Source organism: Hyperolius riggenbachi, chromosome 4 (assembly GCF_040937935.1).
Source record: "Hyperolius riggenbachi isolate aHypRig1 chromosome 4, aHypRig1.pri, whole genome shotgun sequence".
NCBI lineage: Eukaryota > Metazoa > Chordata > Amphibia > Anura > Hyperoliidae > Hyperolius > Hyperolius riggenbachi.
In genome coordinates, this window is record NC_090649.1 from 111,608,613 (window position 1) to 111,632,348 (window position 23,736).

General features: G+C 39.0%; 1 protein-coding gene across 1 annotated transcript; it reads left to right on the forward strand.

Moving 5' to 3' along the window:
• Positions 1-2,541: 2,541 nt before the first annotated feature.
• CLDN18 (claudin 18) lies at positions 2,542-18,294 on the forward strand. Its single transcript, XM_068279128.1, has 5 exons — positions 2,542-2,761; positions 6,455-6,619; positions 12,042-12,180; positions 14,900-15,010; positions 17,723-18,294. Exons 1-5 carry the CDS (start codon positions 2,542-2,544, stop codon positions 17,841-17,843), a joined length of 756 nt encoding a protein of 251 aa, XP_068135229.1. The 3' UTR covers positions 17,844-18,294.
• The last annotated feature ends 5,442 nt before the right edge of the window (positions 18,295-23,736 follow it).

Genomic DNA, 23,736 nt, shown 5'->3' on the forward strand with positions numbered 1-23,736 from the left:
CACCATATTTGACAGTGGGGATGGTGTGTTCAGAGTGATGTGCAGTGTTAATTTTCTGCCATACATAGCGTTTTGCATTTTGGCCAAAAAGTTCCATTTTGGTCTCATCTGACCAGAGCACCTTCTTCCACATGGTTGCTGTGTCCCCCACATGGCTTGTGGCAAACTGCAAACGGGACTTCTTATGCTTTCTGTTAACAATGCCTTTCTTCTTGCCACTCTTCCATAAAGGCCAACTTTGTACAGTGCATGACTAATAGTTGTCCTATGGACAGAGTCTCCCACCTGAGCTGTAGATCTCTGCAGCTCGTCCAGAGTCACCATGGGCCTCTTGACTGCATTTCTGATCAGCACTCTTCTTGTTCGGCCTGTGAGTTTAGGTGGATGGCCTTGTCTTGGAAGGTTTACAGTTGTGGCATACTCCTTCCATTTCTGAGTGATCGCTTGAACAGTGCTCCGTGGGATGTTCAAGGCTTTGGAAATCTTTTTGTAGCCTAAGCCTGCTTTAAATTTCTCAATAACTTGATCCCTGACCTGTCTTGTGTGTTCTTTGGACTTCACAGTGTTGTTGCTCCCAATATTCTCTTAGACAACCTCTGAGGCCCTCAAAGAGCTGCTGTATTTGTACTGACATTAGATTACACACAGGTGCACTCTATTTAGTCATTAGCACTCATCAGGCAATGTCTATAGGCAACTGACTGCACTCAGATCAAAGGGGGCCAAATAATTATGCACACACCACTTTGCAGTTATTTATTTGTAAAAAATGTTTGGAATCATGTATGATTTTCGTTCCACTTCTCATGTGTACACCATTTTGGGCCATATTCTATTGCTGAACTCGCCAGCGCTAAGCACTGGCGAGTTCTTAACTTAGGCGATGGGGGCATCGCCTAATCTAAATTAAACTTTAGACCCCCCCAGGCGGAAAAAAACTCGCTTGGGCGATATAATCGTCCAGCGAGTTCTTACCACGGAATCCAATTACCCTTATCATGTCTCCGGGAAGCGATGCTTCCCGGCAGACATGAGCGTTAGCTTAGACCTGCAAAAAACAGGTCTAAACTAGCTAACGCACGTCGTCGCTGCAGCATCTGGGGGTCTCCTTTAATAAGGAGACCCCCAGAGCTCCCCGTCGGGTTGCCGCACAGTTTAGAAGCCCCCGCGCAGCTTTGCAAAGGCTCCCCTGTCATACGTACCGCCGCCGATCACCCGACACCTCTCGCCGCAAAATCCATCACGTAATTACAGTGTATCTAAAACTGTAATTACTGTCTGCATAGAAGGAGCCCAGGCAAAGCATCTTTGAATCTGCAGCCGGGCTCCCCATTGGTCCGCTGTCTGAGCCATTTTATTGGTTCAGACAGCGGACCAATGGGAAGCCCGGCTGCAGATTCAAAGATGCTTTGCCCGGGCTCCTTCTATGTGGACAGTAATTACAGTGCTAGATACACTGTAATTACTTGATGGATTTTGCGGCGAGAGGCGTCGGGTGATCGGCGGCGGTACGTATGACAGGGGAGCCTTTGCAGAACTGCGCGGGGGCTTTTAAACTGTGCGGCGTCCCGACGGGGAGTTCTGGGGGTCTCCTTATTAAAGGAGACCCCCAGATGCTGCGGCGGAAGATGTTGGCGATGTTCGGCGAGTGCGCATGTGTGGGGAGTGAGGCCGTGGTGCTGATGGACAGCACCACAGCGTAAACCTCACTCCCCATCGCTCAGTAAAAGGGAGCATCGCTCAGGCTTTCACCTGAGTAATGCTCCCTAACGATCGGCCATCGCGCGAAGGATATGGGCAATAGGATTTGCCGGTAATCCTCGCGCGATGGCAAGGTGATAAGTAGCTCGCATCTGCAAGCTACTTATCACCTTGAATAGGATATGGCCCTTTGTGTTGGTCTTTCATGTGGAATTCCAATAAAATTGATTCATGTTTGTGGCAGTAATATGACAAAATGTGGAAAACTTTAAGGGGGCCGAATACTTTTGCAACCCACTGTATATATATATATTGTTAAGGGTACACCACCCTGGTGGTCTAGCAAACCAGTTTTAACCTACTCGCAGAGTGACTTATCTGGAGAGGAAAAAGCTTCATTGACAATTATTTTAGTGTAAATTCTTAGGTTTATTACATCTCATGTACACGTTAAATACGTCTTGCAATGTACTTATATGTTGGCTGAGTAATATTGACCATTAGCTATAAATATTATCAATTAAATCGAAACAGTTAGTCAATACAGAAACTGCGGTGGCGATGTAAGATGATGCCATATGCTAGTAGCTATGACATCACGCTTTGTGTTCCTCACTTATCACAGCTCAGTGTTCTGTTGTTGAGTCTCATGTGAAACTCGACCACACACTACCCACAATAAGGGCGAAACTGTGATATCTTATGAAAACATATTGAGCAAACAGAGCAGGGACGGAAAGGGGTGGTTATAATTGTCCTTCAGAATGGGACTCCAGTAAATCAGCAGCAACCAAAGCAGCAGTAGACAGCACTACCTGGACCCATCAACATCTTCTAACCATGTCCGTCACAATGTGCCAAACTATGGGCTTTGTTGTCTCAGCCCTGGGTTTTGCTGGCATCATTGCAGCCACAGTACTAGATCCGTGGGCCACACAGGACCTCTATGATAACCCAGTGACCGCCGTATTTCAGTACCAAGGCTTGTGGAGAAGTTGCGTGAGACAGAGCTCAGGATTAACAGAATGCCGACCCTACTTTACCATCCTTGGTTTACCAGGTCTACAAAGTTTACTATATATAATATTATATATGTATATATTATACTATATGTATATATTATGCATCTTGGAAAATAGTGTGTGTGTTTGTGTGTGCGCGCGCACGCATGAGTGTGTATGTACACCCGGATTTTCTATATGTATCATTATTATATTGTTATTGGTATAATTTGTATTATTATTTAGAAGTCTGATATCATTTGGCACAGTTTTATAATAATTAGCCTTAATTTTATACCACAGCATTCATATAGCTTGTCAACTGTTATTACAAAAGGGCATATATCATTCATGCATTCTGGTGACATGCAAATATCATATTCATACATTTTATTACATGGTCCGATCTTAAGATTCAAATCCAACGTTCTGTCATTTATTAGGTGTGGTAGAAAGTCACTTGCAAAGTAAACTCTAGGCGTGAAATAGGCAAACACTACCTCTTATCAATTCACACTGTTATCTGACATTCTGGAGAAAAGCTAAGAAAGTACTCAAGTTTTTTTTTCTTCCTTAAAGATATTATTTCCATGTAAATTTATAGATCAAATCTCAAATTAACATAAATTACATACATAGCTTCTCTGCATAGCTTCTACGGTATATTCTGTAATTGGGGCAATGGCTTTAAGTCTGTGAGGGCTGATAAAACCAAGCACTCCCCTATCCTAAATATGAATCTGGTCTTTTGTTCTCCAAAGGCAGAACATTTCTTATCGGGCATGATTCACGTATGCAGGTCCTTATCAGCCACTTCCTTTTCATTTATGCCTGATTTATTTGCCACCCACACCTTTCTGATTAATGGGCTTTGAATAAAGAAATAATTAGCTTCGGTTTAGACCCATATGTTCATTTTGAAATATTTTATTCTGTTATTAGAATGTTGTATTATTTAATTTGCGGAGTTCACATTCACATCATTGTTATTCCTTGAAGGACATGAGTTACTTCTTGGCTAGCTTTATGGCACTACAATTAAACTGTATTCTCTAAATGTGGTTATAATTAACCACACAAGAGTTCTTTTAACCCCTTTGGCGGCACGCAGTTTCCGAGGCTGTGTCCGCCAGGAGGTATTTTGCCCTCCAAAAAATTTCTAAACGCTTTAGCTAGCATTTCGCTAGGTAAGCGTATGCTAAAAGTTGCTCCCCCCCCCCCCCCCATGCCCGCCGATTGCCTCCGGCTATACATACTTTGCCACGATCCCGCGGAAAGCGCAGTTTCTCGATCGGCTTCCGGCGTTGCTATGGCGACGATCGGAGATGACGTCAATCCCCATTGCCATCATCGCAAAGCCTGGAGCCGATTGGGCGGCTGCGCCGGCGTGGGAACGCTGGGGGGTACGTATAGCGGAACTTGTTTCGGGCGATCGCCGGGGACCGGTGCAACTTTGTGCATACGCTTAGCTAGCCACCATTTTTTTAAAGTCCTGTGGCCATGTGATCCTCCGTGGGGGCTACCCCGTGTGTAGCACTGGGTTCCCGCTAAGGAGGTTAAAGCCATCCTAAATGCAAGACTTTTGCTATACTGTGTGAAATGTCATCAAGTCTGAGAGGATTTGAATGGTAGGAGTTAAAAAAACACTCAAAATAAATTTTTTTAAAAACATAATACTCTCATAATTCAGGAGGACTTTGGCCTATATGTAATTCCCTTTTTCTCCTGTGTTTTCACCTAAATGGTATGTTCCTACATTGTCAATAAAATGCCCTTTCAACCATCAGCAAGCAAAAAAAAAACCTTTTTCATTTGCACAGTGCTGAAAAGTTATTTTAAACCCAAGGTGAAAAAGTATCTCCAAGGAGAAACAGAGTGGGATGGGTGTCACAGCACCCTAGGCAAACAGTACAGGAGACAAAAAGCGGGAGCCAAACTGGTGTAGTGTGTTAAAATAAATGACATGAAAGCATTACAAATTACTACTCACAAAGGTAAGTTGCAAAGGGGCAACCAACTGCAGGAAGCGGGGGACGACAATAAACCTGTCTCCACTCGGGGTGGTCCAGCCGGACCTCAGTGTGGTCTCTCTCTTTATGAAAGATTGATGGCAGCAACACTCTGTGGTGAAGAACCACAGGTGCTCTGTTTTAATCCCTACAACAGGGGGTGTTGGGGGTATAACTCTGCACAATTAAAGGGAAAGAGGCACCCGTGTATGTGTAAAATAGATTAAAATCTGTTTAAAATTGGAAAAGTGAGGTGGCTTACATCAATAATAAAATCCTTGTATGAAACAAATAATTTTATTCAGCACAGGCAACGCCTTTTGCAGATCCTAGCCCGCTTCCTCAGGCCAATCACAGTGCCAATTAGCAATAACCGATAGCAAAGGGAGGCTCTCTTTGTATGTTTCATACAAGGATTTTGCCAGTGCCACCTCACTTTTCTGATTTTAAACTGCTTTTAATCTATTTTACACATACCAGGGCACCTTTTTCTCTTAAATTGTTCTCCTAGGAGAAAACTCTGGAGTAAAAGTTATTAGGATATAATTTTTTAACTTCTTAAAATAATTTTCATAATATTGTGAAATACCAAAAAGTAGGTGAGAAAGTAATATTACAATTATATTGAGTATTTTCTTGCTTGCTGGTGGCTTAAAGGGCATTTTATTGACAAGGTATGAAAATTCCACCTAGGAGAAAACAAAGGAGAAAAAGTTAATTGCATATGGCCTTTTATTTTTTAGATTATGGGGTGGACAGACATTGGGCCCAATTCAATTCACATTTTTCTCCCAAGTTTTCTCCTAGAACATAATAAAAAAAAAAAACTTTTACACTTGGGCCCGTATGCAATTAACTTTTTCTCCTGAGTTCTCCGAAGTGATATTTTCAAATTTGTCATTAAAATGCTTTTCAGCTACCAGCGAGCAAGACAATTCTGAAAATAGTTTTGATAGTACCCTTTTACCTACTTTTTAGTACTTTTTCAACTGCAAAGTGCTGAAAAGTTATTCTAAATAGAAGATGAAAAATTATAAAAAAAATTATTCTCCTGGGAGAAAGCTCAGGAGAAAATGTGAATTTGGGCCCCATCTGCAATTGAAAAAGTACCAAAAAGTAGTTGAAAATAAATAGTACTGTCAAAATTAGTTTGAGTATTTTCTTGCTCGCTGGTGGCTAAAAAGGTATTTTATTGATAAGATGTGAAAATATCACCCTAGGAATAAACTTGTTTCTTAGGTTTTAGGGGTAGTCAGTCATTATATTTAAGAAAGCTTTCAAAGAAAATGAAAATGTTCTGTTGATGATTAATGGCCACAAGGGCTAGTCATTTGCAGATGCCATATTAGAGCCAGGTACGTTATGCTTTTTTCTCAAAATGTTTCTCCTGCGGGATTGCCAGCCATACTAAAATGAGAAACAATTTTAGTCAGATATTAAAAACAGTATAAATTCTCATGCAGATGACTGCATGTTTGTAGTGAACATAAAGCTACTTTATCATGCTTCATATCACTTCTTATTTATGAATTAACCCTCAAGTGTTATTAATTATTAAGAAAATGATATACAAACACACACAGACACAGACACACACCACACCATAAAAAGGAGAATTGAAAAATCTGATCATGTTCATAATAAAATCAATTTAATCTAAAAATAATGCTTCCCACTGCATCCCATTTTGTGTAACAAGGAGCACCTACAAAGCTCTAATCGGACTTTATTTCCTTCACACAGCTATGTTCCAGGCATGCAGAGCCCTGATGATTGTTGGGATTGTCCTTGGAGCAATTGGTTTACTCATAGCAATCTTTGCTCTGAAATGTATTAGGATCGGAAGCATGGAAGATGCTGCCAAAGCTAACATTACTCTAACATCTGGAGTTTTGTTTATTGTGGCAGGTGAGCAAGGTTTTTTCTTTACATTTTAATTTTGGGTTAACATGTAAAAGACAAATAAAGTTATTTTCACATAACAGGTTTAACTGGTGTTTGTCACAATTACATAGTTAGTTTGGTAGGAAAAAATAAAAATTTGTTCATTAAGTTTAAAGGACCACTATTGTGAAAAAAGTAGGCCGTAAAAACCTTACAGACCCGACAGGTTTTGGGCCAGTTCATCTCCTCGTGGGGAATCTCAGGCTTTTCTTTGTTTTCAACAGCAGTTCAACTGCCCAAATAGTAAGATACCAGCCGGCCTCCCTAATCACTTGCACACTATTTTGTCAGTTAAACTTCGCAACTGCTGTTTCGGAAATGCTGTTGAAAACAAGAATCCCCCATGAGGAGATGGACTGGCCATGGACTGGTCAGATTTTAACTGCCTACTTTTTCCGTGATAGTGGTCCTTTAACTAGGGATAAAAAAAAATAGGTACAGTTCTGTCCTACACCCTCAGATATTCCAGTTGATCCAGAGGTAGGCAGACAAAATCCTTACAAGGCTTGCCCAATGAGTCTTTAAAGGAAAAAAAAATCCTTTCCAACTCAAGGTGGCAGTGATATAAAATTTCTGGATCACCTCTGCTTGGATTTACCTAGTAATTATAGCTACAAATGTCTTTCAATGCAAGGAAAGCATCCAAGCCCCCTTTAAATGAAGATCGCATTTTCCATAACTACATCCTGTGGTAAAACATTCCACATGTTAATCATTCTTACTATTAAAAAAAAACTTTTATAAATAGATGGTAAAACCTTATTTTTTCTTCATATGCAGATCATGCCCCTTGTTCTTTTTAAAAACCTAGGAAACACAAGCTTGTCTGCTGTGTAGGAACATATACTAAGGGCCTGAGCCCACTAACGCAGATGCGCGCAGTTGTGTCCACTTTTCAGCAACACATCAATGTTGCAGATGCTGAAAAGTGGACAGAGGCGGATACAACTGCGCACAACTGCGTTAGTGGGCTCTGGCGCTAAGAGAGTCGAGTTTCTAAAATGTGTGTACTCAATTCACTGCAGAGACATTAAAGGGGAAAAAGATCATCTACACCTCCCCCAAGGATAACTGGCAATGCCATGCACAAAAATGAGAGTAATTATGATTTCTTTTGTAACCAGTTCGAAGAAGAACAGCAGATCAGTGTTATGACAAAACAGGGATCTGTGAATGTAGACTGTTGTGCACATGAACATTATAAATCTCTGTTTCAATAAATAAATACTTAAATAATATATGGTAAAATAGATACAACTAATTATATTTTGGGTCAGTCAGGATAATTTTCTTTTTGGAAATACTGTACTACAAAAAACTCTCTACATTTATGTTTACAATCAGAAAACATTTTGGTTAATCCATAGTGAAAAACATTTATGGCAAAACTGTGAAACATATATTTATTGAAAAAGATAAAATGTCATGTGGCATTAAAGGGTTCTATAGAACTAGTGAGCCTTACTCCCTCTCAATTATTATTCAGAGAATGATACACACACACATTCACACACACACACATATCCCATAAAAAAGAGAATTCAAAAATCTGATCATGTTCATAATAACTCTACACACCTCAGCACTTACACAACTCTAATCTGTATTTATTTGCTCACATGGCTATGTTCCAAGCATGCAAAATATTTTTGTTAATCCATAATAGTGATTAGCATTTCTGGAATATTTATTGAAAAAAAGCAAAAATGTGGCATAAAGGGTTCATGGTAAGTAACTGTACCGAGCTGTTGTCTTTTAGCCCCACTCCTTAGCAACATAACTCCAAAGCAACCCTGCATTCTCAACTGATGAATCCAATTACAATCCCTGAAGGTGACAGTAACCGTGCATGTGAATACACTCAGCGGGCCAAGTTTATCTGGCAGCTGCTAAGAATATAAAATTAAATTGAGAAAAAACATTGATTGAAAACAAAAACTGCTCTTTTGTTTCTCTGCCTGCTTGTTTCAAGCCTAACCACTGCCTACCCAGAACTGCCCAATACATAGAATGGGAATCACTTAACCATCACCTATGCAGAAGCTGTTGGTAAAAGGTAATCAAAGTTTATCTTTGATGAGAGCTATAGGCAATTGGCATCATATTGATTTAATTCATGGGATGATTGACAAACCCCCAAATCATAGCACTTTAAAAATGCCACGCCCCCCTCTGCCTCAGTCCTAACTTCGAAGAATTGTAAAAAATTGTGAACAGAAAGTTTTAATAAATATATAACGGTGTAAATATGAAAAATAGATCAAATTTCTACAAAAAGCTTGCTTATTCATGTCAATGTAGTAAATACTGAACTAGGTGCAAAGCAGATCCATCTAGGAAAAACCCCACCTTCAATTAATAGTCATAGAAATTGCAAGACACATTAAACAACAATTAAACTGGTAATATGAAAATAACTGCAATGCAAGCAAGATCACACATTAATGTTTGTACTATTCTTACTTTACAAAGGAGTGATGAAAACAAGCTTCAGCCATGTTGCTTAGCTTGTAAAGTATGTTGAGCATGTTTCTCATAATAAATGACTCTAATAGCCAAAACATATAAAAATGATTATGAGTAAATCATTTCAGTTTTTTGTCACTTGGCAATGATACTTAAATAGAATCTGTACTCTAATATTCTTACACTAAAAAGCATACCATTCTATTCCTTATTTTCTTCTGGGCCCCTCTGTGCTGTTTCTGCCACTCTCTGCTGCAATCCTGGCTTGTAATGAACAGTTTTAGGCAGTGTTTACAAACAAACTAACCAGCTTGTGATAGGCTCACATAAACAGAGTGTGTGAGTCATACAGAGTGTGCAGGGGGCCTGCAGAGGGTGTGTGTCGCTTCTATCCAATCACAAGCAGCCCTGCACATTCCACACATTCAAGCCTTAGCCCGACAGACAAGACAGAGGAAAGGAGATAAGATTTATTACAGAGACAGTGCAATTAGGAAAGGCTGCAGTAAGCCAGAGCACATTAGAACAGGCATAGGATAGAAGAACTAAGGCTGAAAAATTTGTTACAGAGTCTCTTTAACATGTTGATATGGAGGGGTTGTGGTAGCTAGCAGAAACATAGATCTGAGGTACTGTCATTGCAATGTACAGATCCTCAAATATTATGGTGGAACAAGTACCCACTGGGGTTGAGCAGGCAAGATTTGCCACGTGGTACATTTATTCGAAATTGCACTTTTATGTAGGATTTGCCATTTCATGCTAATTTTAGTCATTCCAAGTTGGCAGACAACATTAGCATCTAGGGCTAGCACCAGAATTCATTCAATAAGCATCCTGCTAGCAAGCAGTGTGGGTTCTTTTCTCCTTCTTGTAGGTTTTGTACTTGTTGACTTCATATCAGGAATTGTGCAGCGGGTAGAGAGATAGGTGTTTACAGTACAGGCAAAAAGCAAGGATGAGTTTCATTTTACAGAAATAGACAAAAACTGTGAAGCAATTTTATTGTTTTTGGTTTTGTGTTGTGATTTTAGTCAATTGCCTTTTTATTTCTGTCAATTATTTTCCTATTTGGTATTTGTGCAATTTGTGAGATATTTTTCTTTGATTTTCTCCTACGTTTTCTCATAAAAGATGTGTTGCGCCTTATCGATAAAAAAAACCTTTTGAGTTAAAGCATACATAAAAGTATTTAAACAGAGTTTTCCCATGTAAAACAAAGCTATTCTTTCTCTTACATACTAGTACCATTTTACTTCCTACATTTTAAAAAGGTATTTTCAAATACTTATGATATGTTATGATAAAACAGCACATAATAAACATCTAGGAAGCCTTTTTTTACTTATTAATTGAGACCTATATATTTTAAATCACTAAGAACTGATGTCTAGCCTTGTAATTAACTCCAGTGAAGTTAAAGAGGAACTTTACTGAATGTAAATTAAAGAGACTCTGAAGCCTTAATAAAAATGGCTTTTTTCCTTATATATAGCAGGGGCATGTTTGCCCCTGCTAAAACGCCACCATCCCGCAGCTGAACGAGGGTGCTTTCCCCTCCAAATCCCCCCCTGCAAAATCACGACCAACTTGGTCGTAGACTTTGCTACCCCTGTGCGCTTCCGTGTGAGGCAAGGCTATGAGCTGCAGCCCTGCCTCACACGCGTCTATCAGCGGCTGATCTCCGCCTCTCCCCCGCCCCTCTCAGCGCAGGCAGACTGAGAGGGGCGGGGGAGAGGCGGAGATCCGCCGCTGACAGACGCGTGTGGGGCAGAGCTGCAGTTCATAGCCCTGCCTCACACGGAAGCGCTCCCCGGGCAGCACAGGGGGGATTTGGAGGGGAAAGGACCCTCGTTCAGCCGCAGGATAGCGGCGTTTTAGCAGGGGCACACATGCCCCTGCTATATATAAGGAAAAAAGTCATTTTAATTATGGCTTCAGACTCTCTCTAATGATTACAATTTCCTATACTTTACAATTTTACAGTACACCTGGGCCCACATGTAATTCACTTTTTCTCCTAGGAGATATTTTTCAACATTCTGCAATTGAAAAACAACCAACAAGTAGGAGAAAAGTACTGTCAAAAATACTATGAGTATTTTCTTGCTTGCTGGAGGCTTGAAATGCATTGTATTGAAGAGGTGTGAAAGATAATCTAATTTCATTGTACTCAGTAGTACCTTAACCTGTTCCAGAACAGACAGCTCTAGCCACCTTAAGATCAGAGCTGTCTGTGCCATTTTAAGAACTGTGATTGCTGTGATTGACTCACAGCAGTCATGGTGTCAGAAGTCATTGAAATGAATAACAATGGATATTGTAAGAATTCCCTGAAACCTGTTAGTTTAAAAGGAGAGGTTCTTCAGCATAGCCTTTAGTGATAGTGGATGAAGGCTGTGCTAATGTCATCCTGCTATTGCTAGGTTAGTTTGGCAGGGCAAGAGCTGCAATTCTTCAGCTTCAAGTGATATTTGAAGGCTACAGCAGTGGAAGTTAACTCACCTTCATCACTCCTCTGGTGCCAGCGCTCTACATCCTTCTACATCCTTCCAACACTTCCTGCTTCACAACCAGATAGAGGAAGTATCGGGAGCAGAAGAAGGAAGTATTGGGAGAATGTAGAGGAGTGTGGAGTGCTGGTACATGAGGCAGCGACCAAGGTGAGTTAACCCCCACTGCTGGGGCCTGTGTCAACTAACGTTCAGTTTCACATGAGGTGCAAATAATTTTGCTTTTGCCCTCTCATCCTTGCTTTCCACAAACACAATGTTTATAAAAGGTTGCAAAGTAGGATCAAGTGATGTGCTCAGTGACTGAATTCTTATGGGGACCTAGAAAAATTAATGAAACTTTTAAATAATAACCAATATTATACAAGAATGCATTATTAATTATCTTACATTGTGTCTTTGTCCAGGACTATGTTCAATAATTGGTGTCTCAGTATTTGCCAATATGTTGGTGACCAACTTCTGGATGACTACTTCCACCATGTACACCGGTGGAGCCATTAGTGGCATGGGAGGAATGGGAGGCTTACAGACTCTACAGACAAGGTATTCCTAGTTATATAAGTATGTACATACTAGAATTTAATAGTCATTACAATTCAAGTTTTGGAAGAAGACATCAAATGCCAGGGTAGAAAACAGCCAAAGCAGCTTCTTATATTTTTCCAACAATTAAATGTTTAGCTTGGGGTTTCAGGTCTGCAGACTTTCTAAGGCTAGGATTAGGGCCGGCGCTGCCATAGAGGCAAAGGGGTCAATTGCCCCGGGGCCCCGACTTCTGCAGGGGCCGCACACTGCTGACCCTGCCAAATACTGCATTTTGATCCCCAGGTCCCTGTGAGTGTAGCAGTGACGTATACAGAGACATGCAGGCATAATGCTTGCTATGGATGCCAGCCTCTAGGGGGCGCAGAAGTGTCTGCTACAGCTGTACTTTATTTGGGAAAGCTGTCTGCAGCTTCTGTGTGCAAATGTGTGTATCTCTCTCGTGGCAGCGACACCTGAAAACCATTGCAGGAGTAAGTATTGACTTCTGCAGCCTCCTTGCGCCCACCTCTCCACGCAGTAGAGACTGAGGTGAATGTATGGAAGTACAGGCGCTGCATGCTGCTTCTATATCAGCTGAGAGGACTCTCAGCTTAGCAGCCTGTGTGTGTTGCCCCACCTCCCTCTTCTGAGTGCATCCCTCTTGTACTGCAGCCTAATGGGGACAGGGAAAGGAGAGACACAGACAGTGTGCACTCTGACATTCCTCTTCCAGGACTGGATAAAAGGAGAAGCAATCCATGCTTCCTGCAAAGTACCCCTCTCCTGGCTGTGGTGACAGGAATCCAAAGGTCAGAGCAATCAACAGTAATTTAAGGTCTGTGCTGGCATTGCTGCTTTCTGGTAAATAAGCAGCTAGTGAATGTACCTCTTTCTTTTTTTACTGTAAGTTGCCCATTTAGATAATTATTTAGCACTGACATCTTCTTTAGAAGTTTAAAGCATGCCTGTAAGATTTGCTATGTGCCCATTTAGATACCTTGTCCTACACTGCCTGGCCAATCTAGAACCGACACCCCAGAAGCATAGCTGCACTGGCCTGTGTAGCATGGACCCACTCGTGGATCTGTGGAAAGAGCTGAGCTTGAGTGGATCCATTACTGTTGCATTTGCACAATGCCTTAGTCAAGCACTTGTAAACAGTTTTCGTGTGTGGAAAGTGCTGGAATGGATCAGTGAGGAAGTGCAAGGGAAGCCTCTGGCGCATTCAGAGATTTCCCCCATCCAAGGTATCTAAATTGAGCATTATTTTGCTACAGGGCAGGGAGGGCCCCACACTTTAGTTTGCCCCAGGGCCCCAAGCCCTATTAAACCGGCCCTGGCTAGGATCACACTTGTCCATGCAGAACACCAGCAGTGTTCTGTCATGAGTTTTCCTGCGGTTTTATCTGCAATGTGTTTTTTTCGAGTGAGTTTTATGTGAGTTTTTTCATGTGTTTCCATTATGTGTTTCTAATGAATATTCATAATAGTCAAGTGAAAAGGGATTTTTTTTGTTATTTTCCCGTAGGAAAATCAAAAACACATCAAAAACTCATAAGTTTTTTTTAAATTTCCCTTAGAAAAATCAAAAACTCATGAGGTTTTTTTTTTTATTTCCCTTAGGAAAGCATTGTGTGAGAATTGTATGAGTTTCGTACACATGCAGAAAAAATGTTTTTTTTCCTGCAAGTAAAAATTCACACCCCATAGAGTAATATGTGTGATTCTGCATGCGTTTTCAGGGCTCAGGAAAAACGTATGCAGTTCTAAGTGTGACCCTTAGGAAATGTACAGCTTTCGATTGTTAATTCCATGCACTTCTCATAAGGAGGAACATCAGGAAGTGGCACTAATTTTTGGCTAAAGTGATCTTTTAAAGGATACCTAAAATTTGAGGAATACAAAGGCTCCCATTTTTATCTACTGTACGAAAGATGTCATGCTGATTTGATGGCAGTGTTTGGTAACACTGTGTGTATCATCATTTGACATGCGGTGATGTTACCTGGCAGCAAAAATCCAAAACACATCATGTCTGAGCATGGCAACTGTTGTGCTCAGATGTAACCCAATGAAGGGGGGGAGGCATCCTTTAAACACCCATGCTAGGCACTAGCAAGCACCTGGCTGGGGAACGGAAGTAGCTGACAGGCGACAAATTCCTGGTTTCAGCATACCATGGGAAATAAACCTATTTTTCATCAGCTAATTTATGCCAAAGAAATTGAGCCCCATTTGTCCTCTAAAAACAATACATAAGTTAAAAGAGTTATAAGTTAAAAGAGCACACCTCCAAAATCCTAAAAAATAGCCAGGGATTTTTAAGAAGATTTGCATTTAGGCCTCTTTCACATCTATCAACGCGTGCAGTAGCCGTTTCCTGCACACCGTATATGCCCTGCAGCGTGTCGTCGGGAATCTGCGGTGCGACGCAATCAGCGGCGGTAGCTATAATTGAACCCGACGGAAAAACGCAGACTCCCGGCGGATCGACGCTCCCGGGTGCGTCGAATCGCTACGCACCGTCGAGTGTGAAAGGTAAAATGAATGTCTATGGACTTTCATTTTACCTTGGTTAACGCAAAGAACTGCCTTTGCGTTGAAACGCAGGAGAAGGGCTCTGTTGTGAAAGAGCCCTAAGAGGTGTTATAATGTAAAAGATGAAATATAGTATCATATACACTCTTCTACCGTAGGCTTTTCTTAACTGACTAATAATTATGTGCATTTATTACAGATACACCTTTGGTTCTGCATTATTTGTTGGATGGGTAGCTGGAGGAGTTTCAGTGATTGGTGGCATCATGATGTGTATCGCATGCAGAGGTTTAATGCCAGAAGAGACCACGTAAGTTATCCAAAATAATGCAAGAATACACTGTACGCTGTATATGGAATGCTCTCCACGGACACACTAGTCCTAATTTTCTAAGTTTAGAGAAAAATGGAGAGCCTGTGTGATCCACCAAACCTGGACTGCATTCTTTAAAAAGAACAAAAAACATCTGCTGGTAGGATGCAAAAGTTTTCATTCTTCACCTGCATCCTATCAAATCATAAGGATCTCTAAAAGGTTAATGAAGTAGCACCCATACAAATATAGCCCTGTGCACACACCTTCAGTGGATAGCTTGGGATGTCTCATAGTAGTTGTGATTACAAAGTACTCACTGCAGCTGCATGGGTGCTGCTACTGCAGCTGCACAACCATGGTTTCACCCGAAGCAGGAAATTTGGGTGCCGCCCAAAGGGACCATTACAAATTGTGGCTATGCTGTGAAATTTGGGTGCCTGCGCCACCCTTTCTCGCACACAGCAGTGGGTATACAGGCACATTGTTTGAACTGACCTGAGAAGGCAAGCGAGTACATCTTTTTCCAGTTGAACTGGTTTCCTCCCTTCTGGAGAGGTAATCAATTTCCTCTCTTTTAATTACTGAGTGTATTGTAGATATTTTTAAAAATGTTTTGACATATCGGGTGCCTCTGCCCCAGTACAGTTATAATATGGTTGAAAGACTTTAGACACAGTTACATAGTTATTTTGGTTGAAAAAAGACATACGTCCATCGAGTTCAACCATACACTATGGTAGGGATTTGTAAATTCCTTTGAGGACAGTCAGTAACATTAATAAAAACACTATGGAAGATATCAGTGCTTTATAAACACAGAATAATAATATTAATAATAATGGTATGGTAATTTTTGGGAAAATTTGCATTTTTAAAAGTTTTTATCTTTTTCTAAGTAACATGTGTGACACTGCTGTATGAGGGGAAGTGATAATAATTGCCATGCATAAGACATAATCAATGGGTAGAAAATATGTGCTACATTACAGTGCCTACAGAATGCAGCCTAGGCTCACATACTTTTATGTTAGTGACAATTTTTGGATCCACCCATGATCTGTTATGACCACACCCACTTGCATGCCCCCCCCCCCCCACACACACACACACACACATTAATTATGCACAGTGGTCCACTGTTGGCTTTGTCCACCATTGCTCACACACACTTTAGGCAGCTTTGTATGAAGTTCTATGCTCATAATTACTGTCACCCCCCTGTCATTTTAATGTTGCATTTTTAACCACTTCAGGACCACAGGCTTGCACCTCCCTAGTGACCAGGCCATTTTTAACAATACAGTGCTGTGCAGCTTTGTCAGCACAGCCCTACAACTTAGCATACAAATGAATTTTCCCTCCTTTTTTTGTCTTTGGCCTAGTGCACACCAGAGCGGTTCGGCAGCGTTTTTCGATCCGCTTGCGGATGTGGAAACGCTTGGGTAATGTATTTCAATGGGCTGGTGCACACCAGAGCGGGAGGCGTTTTGCAGAAATGCATACTCCCGGGCTGCTGCAGATTTTGGATTGCGGCGGCGTTTCTGCCTCCAATGTAAAGGATAGGAAAACAGCAAACCGCTCTGAAAAACAGCAGTTCAGAGTGGTTTTTGTTACAGAAGCTGTTCAGTAACAGCTTAACTGTAACAATATTTGAAATCTACTACACCAAAAACGCTTCACAAAACCGCAAAATGCTAGGTGAAACGCTACAGAAAAATAAGAAAAAGCGTTTCAAAATCTGCTAGCATTTTGCGGATCTGCTAGTGGTTTTAGGTGTGAACCAGGCCTTTAATAGGACACTCTTTAAGAGGTCTCTGATCGCTGCTGCAATCTTTTTTTTTCCCTCCCTCCTTCCCCGTCCTAAACTAGCACTGGACGGCAATCCGTCCTCTTCCCCGCCTCTCATAGGCATCAGCCTATGAGAGGGCTTCATTCCCCAGCCACTCTGAGGGACATACCACGCTTCAGGAGATCGCAGCTCTGTACAAACGTAAACAAAGGGGATTTCTTTCCCCTTTCGGCTGAAAACAGTCTGCTAGCCACGATCGCAGCTAGCATGCTGATCATGGAGTGGGGCTCCATGAATTGGCAAGGAACGATTGTGCATGCGCGCACGCATTCCCTGCTCATCTACAGCTCAAGGACTTGACGCCAATCAGCGTTAGGTGGTCCTGGGGCTGCTACCGCGTTCACGCCCATTGGCGTGATGCGGTAGTTAGGTAGTTAAGTCAAATTGAGTGCACTCAAATAATTCTGTTTGATACGAGCCCCAATCTGCAATGTTCAGGATGAATTTCGTTTTTTTTTCTGAATATGATCAGCTACCACAGAAAATCAAAGCAGGTGGTTTCGGTGCTCGGCGCTAGGAGATGAGCGCCTGAGCTAAGTGCCACTATAGCACAACCCCCTGCAAGAGTAATTCGGGGTTCTGGCAATTGCTGGACACCAAATTACTTCTCCCTTGAGTTGCAATGACTGGGAGGGGGAATAGTATTTTACACCGCCTGGAATTTGAGCGGCAGCAGGGTGAGCTGTTATTCGGCTCACCCTTTGCCCAACTCACTGGTGGCATACTAGCACAAGAAAATTGTGTTACACTGCTTATGGGTTTATTGATATTACACATTTTTCTGTGCTTGCTATTAGAATGTGTTTGATCATCCCACTGATTTTATTAATTTATTTGTGACATTATTTTTCATGCAGATACAAAGCTGTTTCCTATCATGTGTCAGCTAAAACTCCAGGCTACAACAAGACAACATCAGCTTATGAGGACAAGAGCAAGAAATCAGTCTACAACGACTCAATGAAAGAATATGTGTAAAATTTGTTTTGTTTCAATTGAGCACATGACACCTGTGTTCTCCATCATAACATAGTGAGCCTTTCTAATTTAACAGTGTGGTTCAGTATGGCACACAGACAGCATCAGACAGTTTATGTAAGTTGGGGCCCTTTACATTTGCACAATGCTTAGTATATTATGTCCCATTTTAGTCAAACCAGCTGTCTGTGACAGTCATACTAATAAACCTACATTAAGAATATTACCAAAGTAGCAACTTAAGTACATTTGGGAAGGATGGAACTAATGCATGGGCTGTGTTGACAGAATAATTTATAAAAGGCATAACCATGCAACTGATGATGTTTGTAGGTATGTCATTTTATCATCATATTGGATTCAGACAGCATTACAACCTAGTGTGATTAGTGTAGTTAAAAGTATGAATAAATAAATGCTTGTCAACGCCCCCTTCATATAATAAACTGTATTAAAGAGAAATCCTATTGGTATAGTCACTGCTCGATTTATGAACCAAAGGCAGATATTGGATTGGCAGGTTTTGCCTCCAAAATCCGCCTAAAGGATACACAGGGATACAACAGCAGCTTCATAGTTTAATCTCAAAGGCTCCCTCTGCGCTGTTGCTGCCATCTTTAATCTCATTTACAATTATTAATTGGAAGAGGTGATGCGCTGTAGGCACTGCTGAGGAGTTGTGGTATCTTGCTGGCTAATGTTTGTAGGATGGTGGCAATAGTAAAGCCCACCAACAGCTACTAAACCCTGACAGTTGTGTGCGGTCTAGTATTAGTCACAAAGAGAATTCAAAGATATAACAACAAAACTTGTTTAGGTGACCCCTTTAATGACTAACTGTACAAGATGTCTTGACAAGTTTTTGAAACTTTATGTTTCCTTTTCAGGCATGTTAAAGAACTGAATCAGAACCATACCGTTCTGATCCAGTTCTGTAACAAGCTGAAGAAAAAACGTAAAGTTTCGAAAGAAAATACATCTTGTACAGTTGGTAAGTAAAGTAAACAACTTTTGTTGTTATGTCTTCGGATAAACTCTAATAGCAATTCATATCTCTGATGATTTTATGCTTCCTAGTGTGGCAGGTCTATAGTAAATTATGTAAATTCTTCTCATCTGATTGGGGTATAGCTACTAAAGCATATTTTTACATATTGTTTATTGAGTATATTTGCACCAGTGATGACCTCCATTGCAATATTATGCCATTACATTCCCTTGCACCTGAATCGTGGACTTCTTCAAAGGTTCACTGGGTCATGAACTCCTTTAGCAAATAAACCCCTTTGTGAAGATGGCAAATATGGCCATAATTCACTGATAAGAGTATCCCTTTGTTAATTTACTTGCTGTTTATATAATAATGCTTTAGTAATGTATTTACCCTGCTAAAATGCTTTTTCAGCTACACCTACTTTCATTGAACTATTTATATTTTCAAACACCACAAAACCTAGAATTTAGCGATAGTTTACTGGTTTATGACAGAGGCTCTCAATGTACTGTTGCTTTGTAGACAACTTTAAACTGAGTTAGATATGATGACCATCTACATCCTCTTCTTAAAGTAATCTTCAAGTAACATATGATATGATGTGATTAAGATGTCTATGTATAGTACCTGTCCTTTTTAGAACTTGCCAGTGTTCCCATTTTTATATATACCAGTGATTTACCTCTGCAGTCAGAGAAATCTGTAGTGGAGGCTTTTTAAAATCTAATTTGAGGTCATAAAACTTTTGAGTGGCTGTTCAAACACTTATAATGGCAAGAAAAGTTCAATAGATCATAGTTCCTCTCTGTGGACACTGAATAAATAGTAGCTATGTCAGTGTGACGTTAAAATGGTTAAATTGTCAAAGCTAGATTTTGAACCTGCAAAACAAAATAGCAATATGGAACTCAAAAAAGTTACATGTGTGATTAGTTCCACGGGTAAAGTTATTTATCCGATAAATTTATTTTCCCCAGGTTTAATCTTAGTGCTAAATATCACTTACTGAAAGAAGTAACTTAAAAAAAATCTCTATTTTTACTCACTGCGATAGTTATATTCACTTTACGCCCATAAAAATCAAATGAGGAATGTCCTTTAGCCATAAAAAAATGGACTGAGGATCACCTGAGACCTGCCTGTCGTCCACCATGGTCCTAGAACTACAGTCTTTAAACCATTGAGTTTTTGTGCCAGTATAAAAACTTCCAAATTGTCACGTGCATTTTTTTTTATTGGACACTATACTAAAACATAAGGCATTGTTCTGTTCTTTGTACTATATTTTTGCCAATTTACATGCCCTAGTGATGATGTATTCATGTCTATTGATCTATGTAAAATTATAAACATCTATTCTTAAAGTTAAAATGCAGTTAAAATGATTTCTGATATTGTTTTATTCTGATAGACCAGGTATCAGATGCACCGTAGACCTTACTAGATGTTGATTAAAAACATCAAAAAAGTTACCTTGTTTGGTGCTAACTGGATTATTCCCAGTGTGAATATTGTACAGATTTTGTTAGACTATCATTTTTTAGCTTTTATATCGGTGGATTTCCAAATTTAGCTTAAAATCCATCATGGTTTTAAAATGTTGTGTATTATGAATTCATCTTTTCAAAGCGATTTAATAAACTTTACTATTCAAAAGTAAATATATTTTGTGTATCTTAGTTAATTTCCATGTATTATCTATCTATCTATCTATCTATCTATCTATCTATCTATCTATCTATCTATCTATCTATGTAACTATCTATCTACTACACCTATTAAGAAGTGCTGAACTGTAGTCAATAGCCAAAAAATAACTGCTCAACAAAGCTGACTATATGCCACAATTTTTTTGAATAAAATTAGTATTTAGCATCTAGTATTCTAACCAATAATGCCCTGTCCTGTGCCATGACCTTTATGGCAGGGCATATTAAAAATTATTTTAGATTGAAGATGAAATTTTACCATATAAACCTTTTAAGTCAGTTGCAGCAGAAAAATTCATTCCACCGATATACTAAGTATTTACAATATATTTACAATATATTTATCCTCTCATGTTTTATGTTGTTGAAAAACTAATAATGAAGTCCTACAAACTTCTGTAAAAAGTTCAGAATAACCAATCCAAAAGCAAGTTTCTTGCACAGGTGGTCAAGATTATAAACATGGAAATGTTGTAATAGACTGTTCAGGACAGGACAGAATTTTAAAGTCTTTCAGGAGCCTTTGAATGAAGCAATTGCTATTCATATATAGGTGCCCTCTACATCTTGGTTGATTTCTTCACCAGTTTAGCTGCCGCGGACTTGATGCAACAACATTTACTCCCATAACTCTAAAAAATACATAAATTCAGATTTTATACACTGCCAAAGTTCTATGACATTTTATAGTACAGCAGGAAAGAAGCATTGAAAAAACATTTCTATTGCATTTTGAAAGCCAAATACAGACTTTTCTGGGGTTTTATTGTCATATACAATCAACGAGTTGTACCATTTTAAGCTTCTATGGAATATCACTACAGTTTAATTTGCAATTCTACTCCTCTTCTTTGAATAAAGATGGATTTCATTTCAAAAAGCCCTGTACCTTTCCATGTTAACATAAATATTGGATAAGATAGAACTCCGAAATACCATGCTGCAGTGAATTGCAATAGTGATAGAGAGTTAGATTTTTTTTACAAGAGTTAGAAAATATATTTTACATTGTCCTATTGTCTTTAATTTCCTGAATGTATGTTATATTTCTGTCTGCCCATAAAAGATAATAAAGGATAAAAAAGGTATATATAAATAAATAAATATATATATATATATATAGAGAGAGAGAGAGAGAGAGAGAGAGAGAGAGAGAGAGAGAGAGAGAGAGAGAGAGAAGAGAGAGAGAGATGTTAAGTTGTAACCATAAAACCATGAATATGGCAAATACACATTTTGCAAATTGTAAGTACATTTTTATTTGTATTCGTGTAGTTAGTTACTCACTGCTCTCTTGATCAAGTTTTAGTCTAACTTTTTTTTACAGCTTTCACTTTAATTTGTGATACTCCACCCACATTTAGTTAAAGTGTCAACAATTCTGATGCTTAATGGTAAGGTAGTCAAACTTTAAACTGACAGGTTTTTTAATTTTTTGGGTTTTTTATTTTATTTTTTTACTTATGTGTGTTAAGTTTACATCATGTTACTTACTGACTTTTGTAAATGTACAAGTAAAGTTAGGTTAAAAGAAAATAACAACATATTTCTTAACTAACATTATAAACTGAAATGATCCTGCATTTGATGTAACTTTTAATAAAATAAAGAACTAGCAGGCTTATTAATTACACAACAAATGAAATGTCATCTAATAATAAGTTGGAAGTGCATAAAAACAATATCTGTTCTTCATAAACCAACCTGTTACACAAACAACTTTATGGAAAATACTAAATAAGCATTAGAAACAATGAAAACATGGACTAATATCCACCTACACAAGGAGTATGTTGCCTTTGCTATTTCAACTTCCAGCACAGAAATGTTGGTATCTTGCTGGGATTGGATCAAACTTATAAGCAATATCAGTGCATTTAATTAAGTGAAGAACCATTATTTGTTCTTTATAATATCGGTGATGTATAAAGTATTAGGGGATTTTCCTTAATTTGTATTTTCTTATATATCATCTTCTATAGTAGACTTTTTATGTGTAGGTATGTCTCCGGTCATTCCTTTTCAAAATATTTAGCATAAAAATGTTCACCCTGCCCATCGGAGTGATAAGACTTACAAAACCAAACAAACAAAAAAACTTCTGAAAGGAATTCATTTTGAATGGTTATTCCTTTAGAATGTAATCATTATTAAACCTGGAAACATATTTCCATGTGCTTGTATTCTATTTATGCTGGATAAATTTGCTAAAACCATATCTCTGAGTAAAAACATGGTCTGGACTACAATGGTCAGAATACAATTACTCTCTAATAGGGTTACTTCTCAAATGGTAACCAGTAGTTTAAAGTTAAAAAAAAGCTCGTTATGCTTGATGTTAAAATACAAATGAAACAGCTCTTATTGTATTTTTTCTCTAAACTGCCAGGGAAAAAGAAAATCCCAGTACTGATATTGCTGAAAAGAAGTTATACTATGCAGTCTTAATTGATATCTATTGAAAAAGCTCCTTTGCTAAATATGATGGTTAAAAATATAGTAATGCAATATTGTTTCCTACCTTATCTGCTTATAGAGAGACTTGAGGTACTGTTTTCATTTCAAAGACTTAAAAAAAAGGTAGCACAATAAACAGACAATAAAAATCTAATATTTCCTCATGCTGGGAGTTATTAATAAATGTAGGTGTATAAAGTAATAAGTTAAAAAGATAAATTACTAAGCAAACAATTATATTACAAAGAGTATTTATTATATAACTGACATCCCTGCATACTATCACACTGTCTGAAATGTGTTGTGAAGTCTTAAAAATTTGTCAAGCTAAGTTTTGGTTACTTTTTTGTGCTATTTATACAAGGCATTCGCCCATATGCAATTAACTTTCTCCTAAATGTTTTTAAAGTGCTGTTTATACAACACAGTGACCCATATGCAATTAACTTTCAACTAAATTTTCTCCTAGGAGACACTTGCTTTTATTGTCTCTTTAAAATAACTTCAGCATTTTGAAAATGAAAAAAGTACCAACAAGTAGTTGAAAAGTAATATCTAAATTATTATTTTGAGTATTGTGATGCTTGCTGGGGGCTTAAAAAGGAATTTATTGACAAAGGTCCATATTCAATTTAACTTTTTTTCACCTCAGTTTTCTCCTAGGAGATAATTTTTTTCATCTTTAATTTAGAATAACTTTTCAGCACTTTCCAATGGAAAAATTACTAAAAAA

What these genes read in the sequence shown, in the direction of transcription:
- CLDN18 (XM_068279128.1), top strand. Translation starts at nt 2,542, where the DNA reads ATGTCCGTCACAATGTGCCAAACTATGGGCTTTGTTGTCTCAGCCCTG. An exon ending in TACCATCCTTGGTTTACCAG is followed by an intron (nt 2,762 to 6,454) that starts GTCTACAAAGTT and finishes TCCTTCACACAG; the next exon opens with CTATGTTCCAGGCATGCAGA. An exon ending in AGTTTTGTTTATTGTGGCAG is followed by an intron (nt 6,620 to 12,041) that starts GTGAGCAAGGTT and finishes GTCTTTGTCCAG; the next exon opens with GACTATGTTCAATAATTGGT.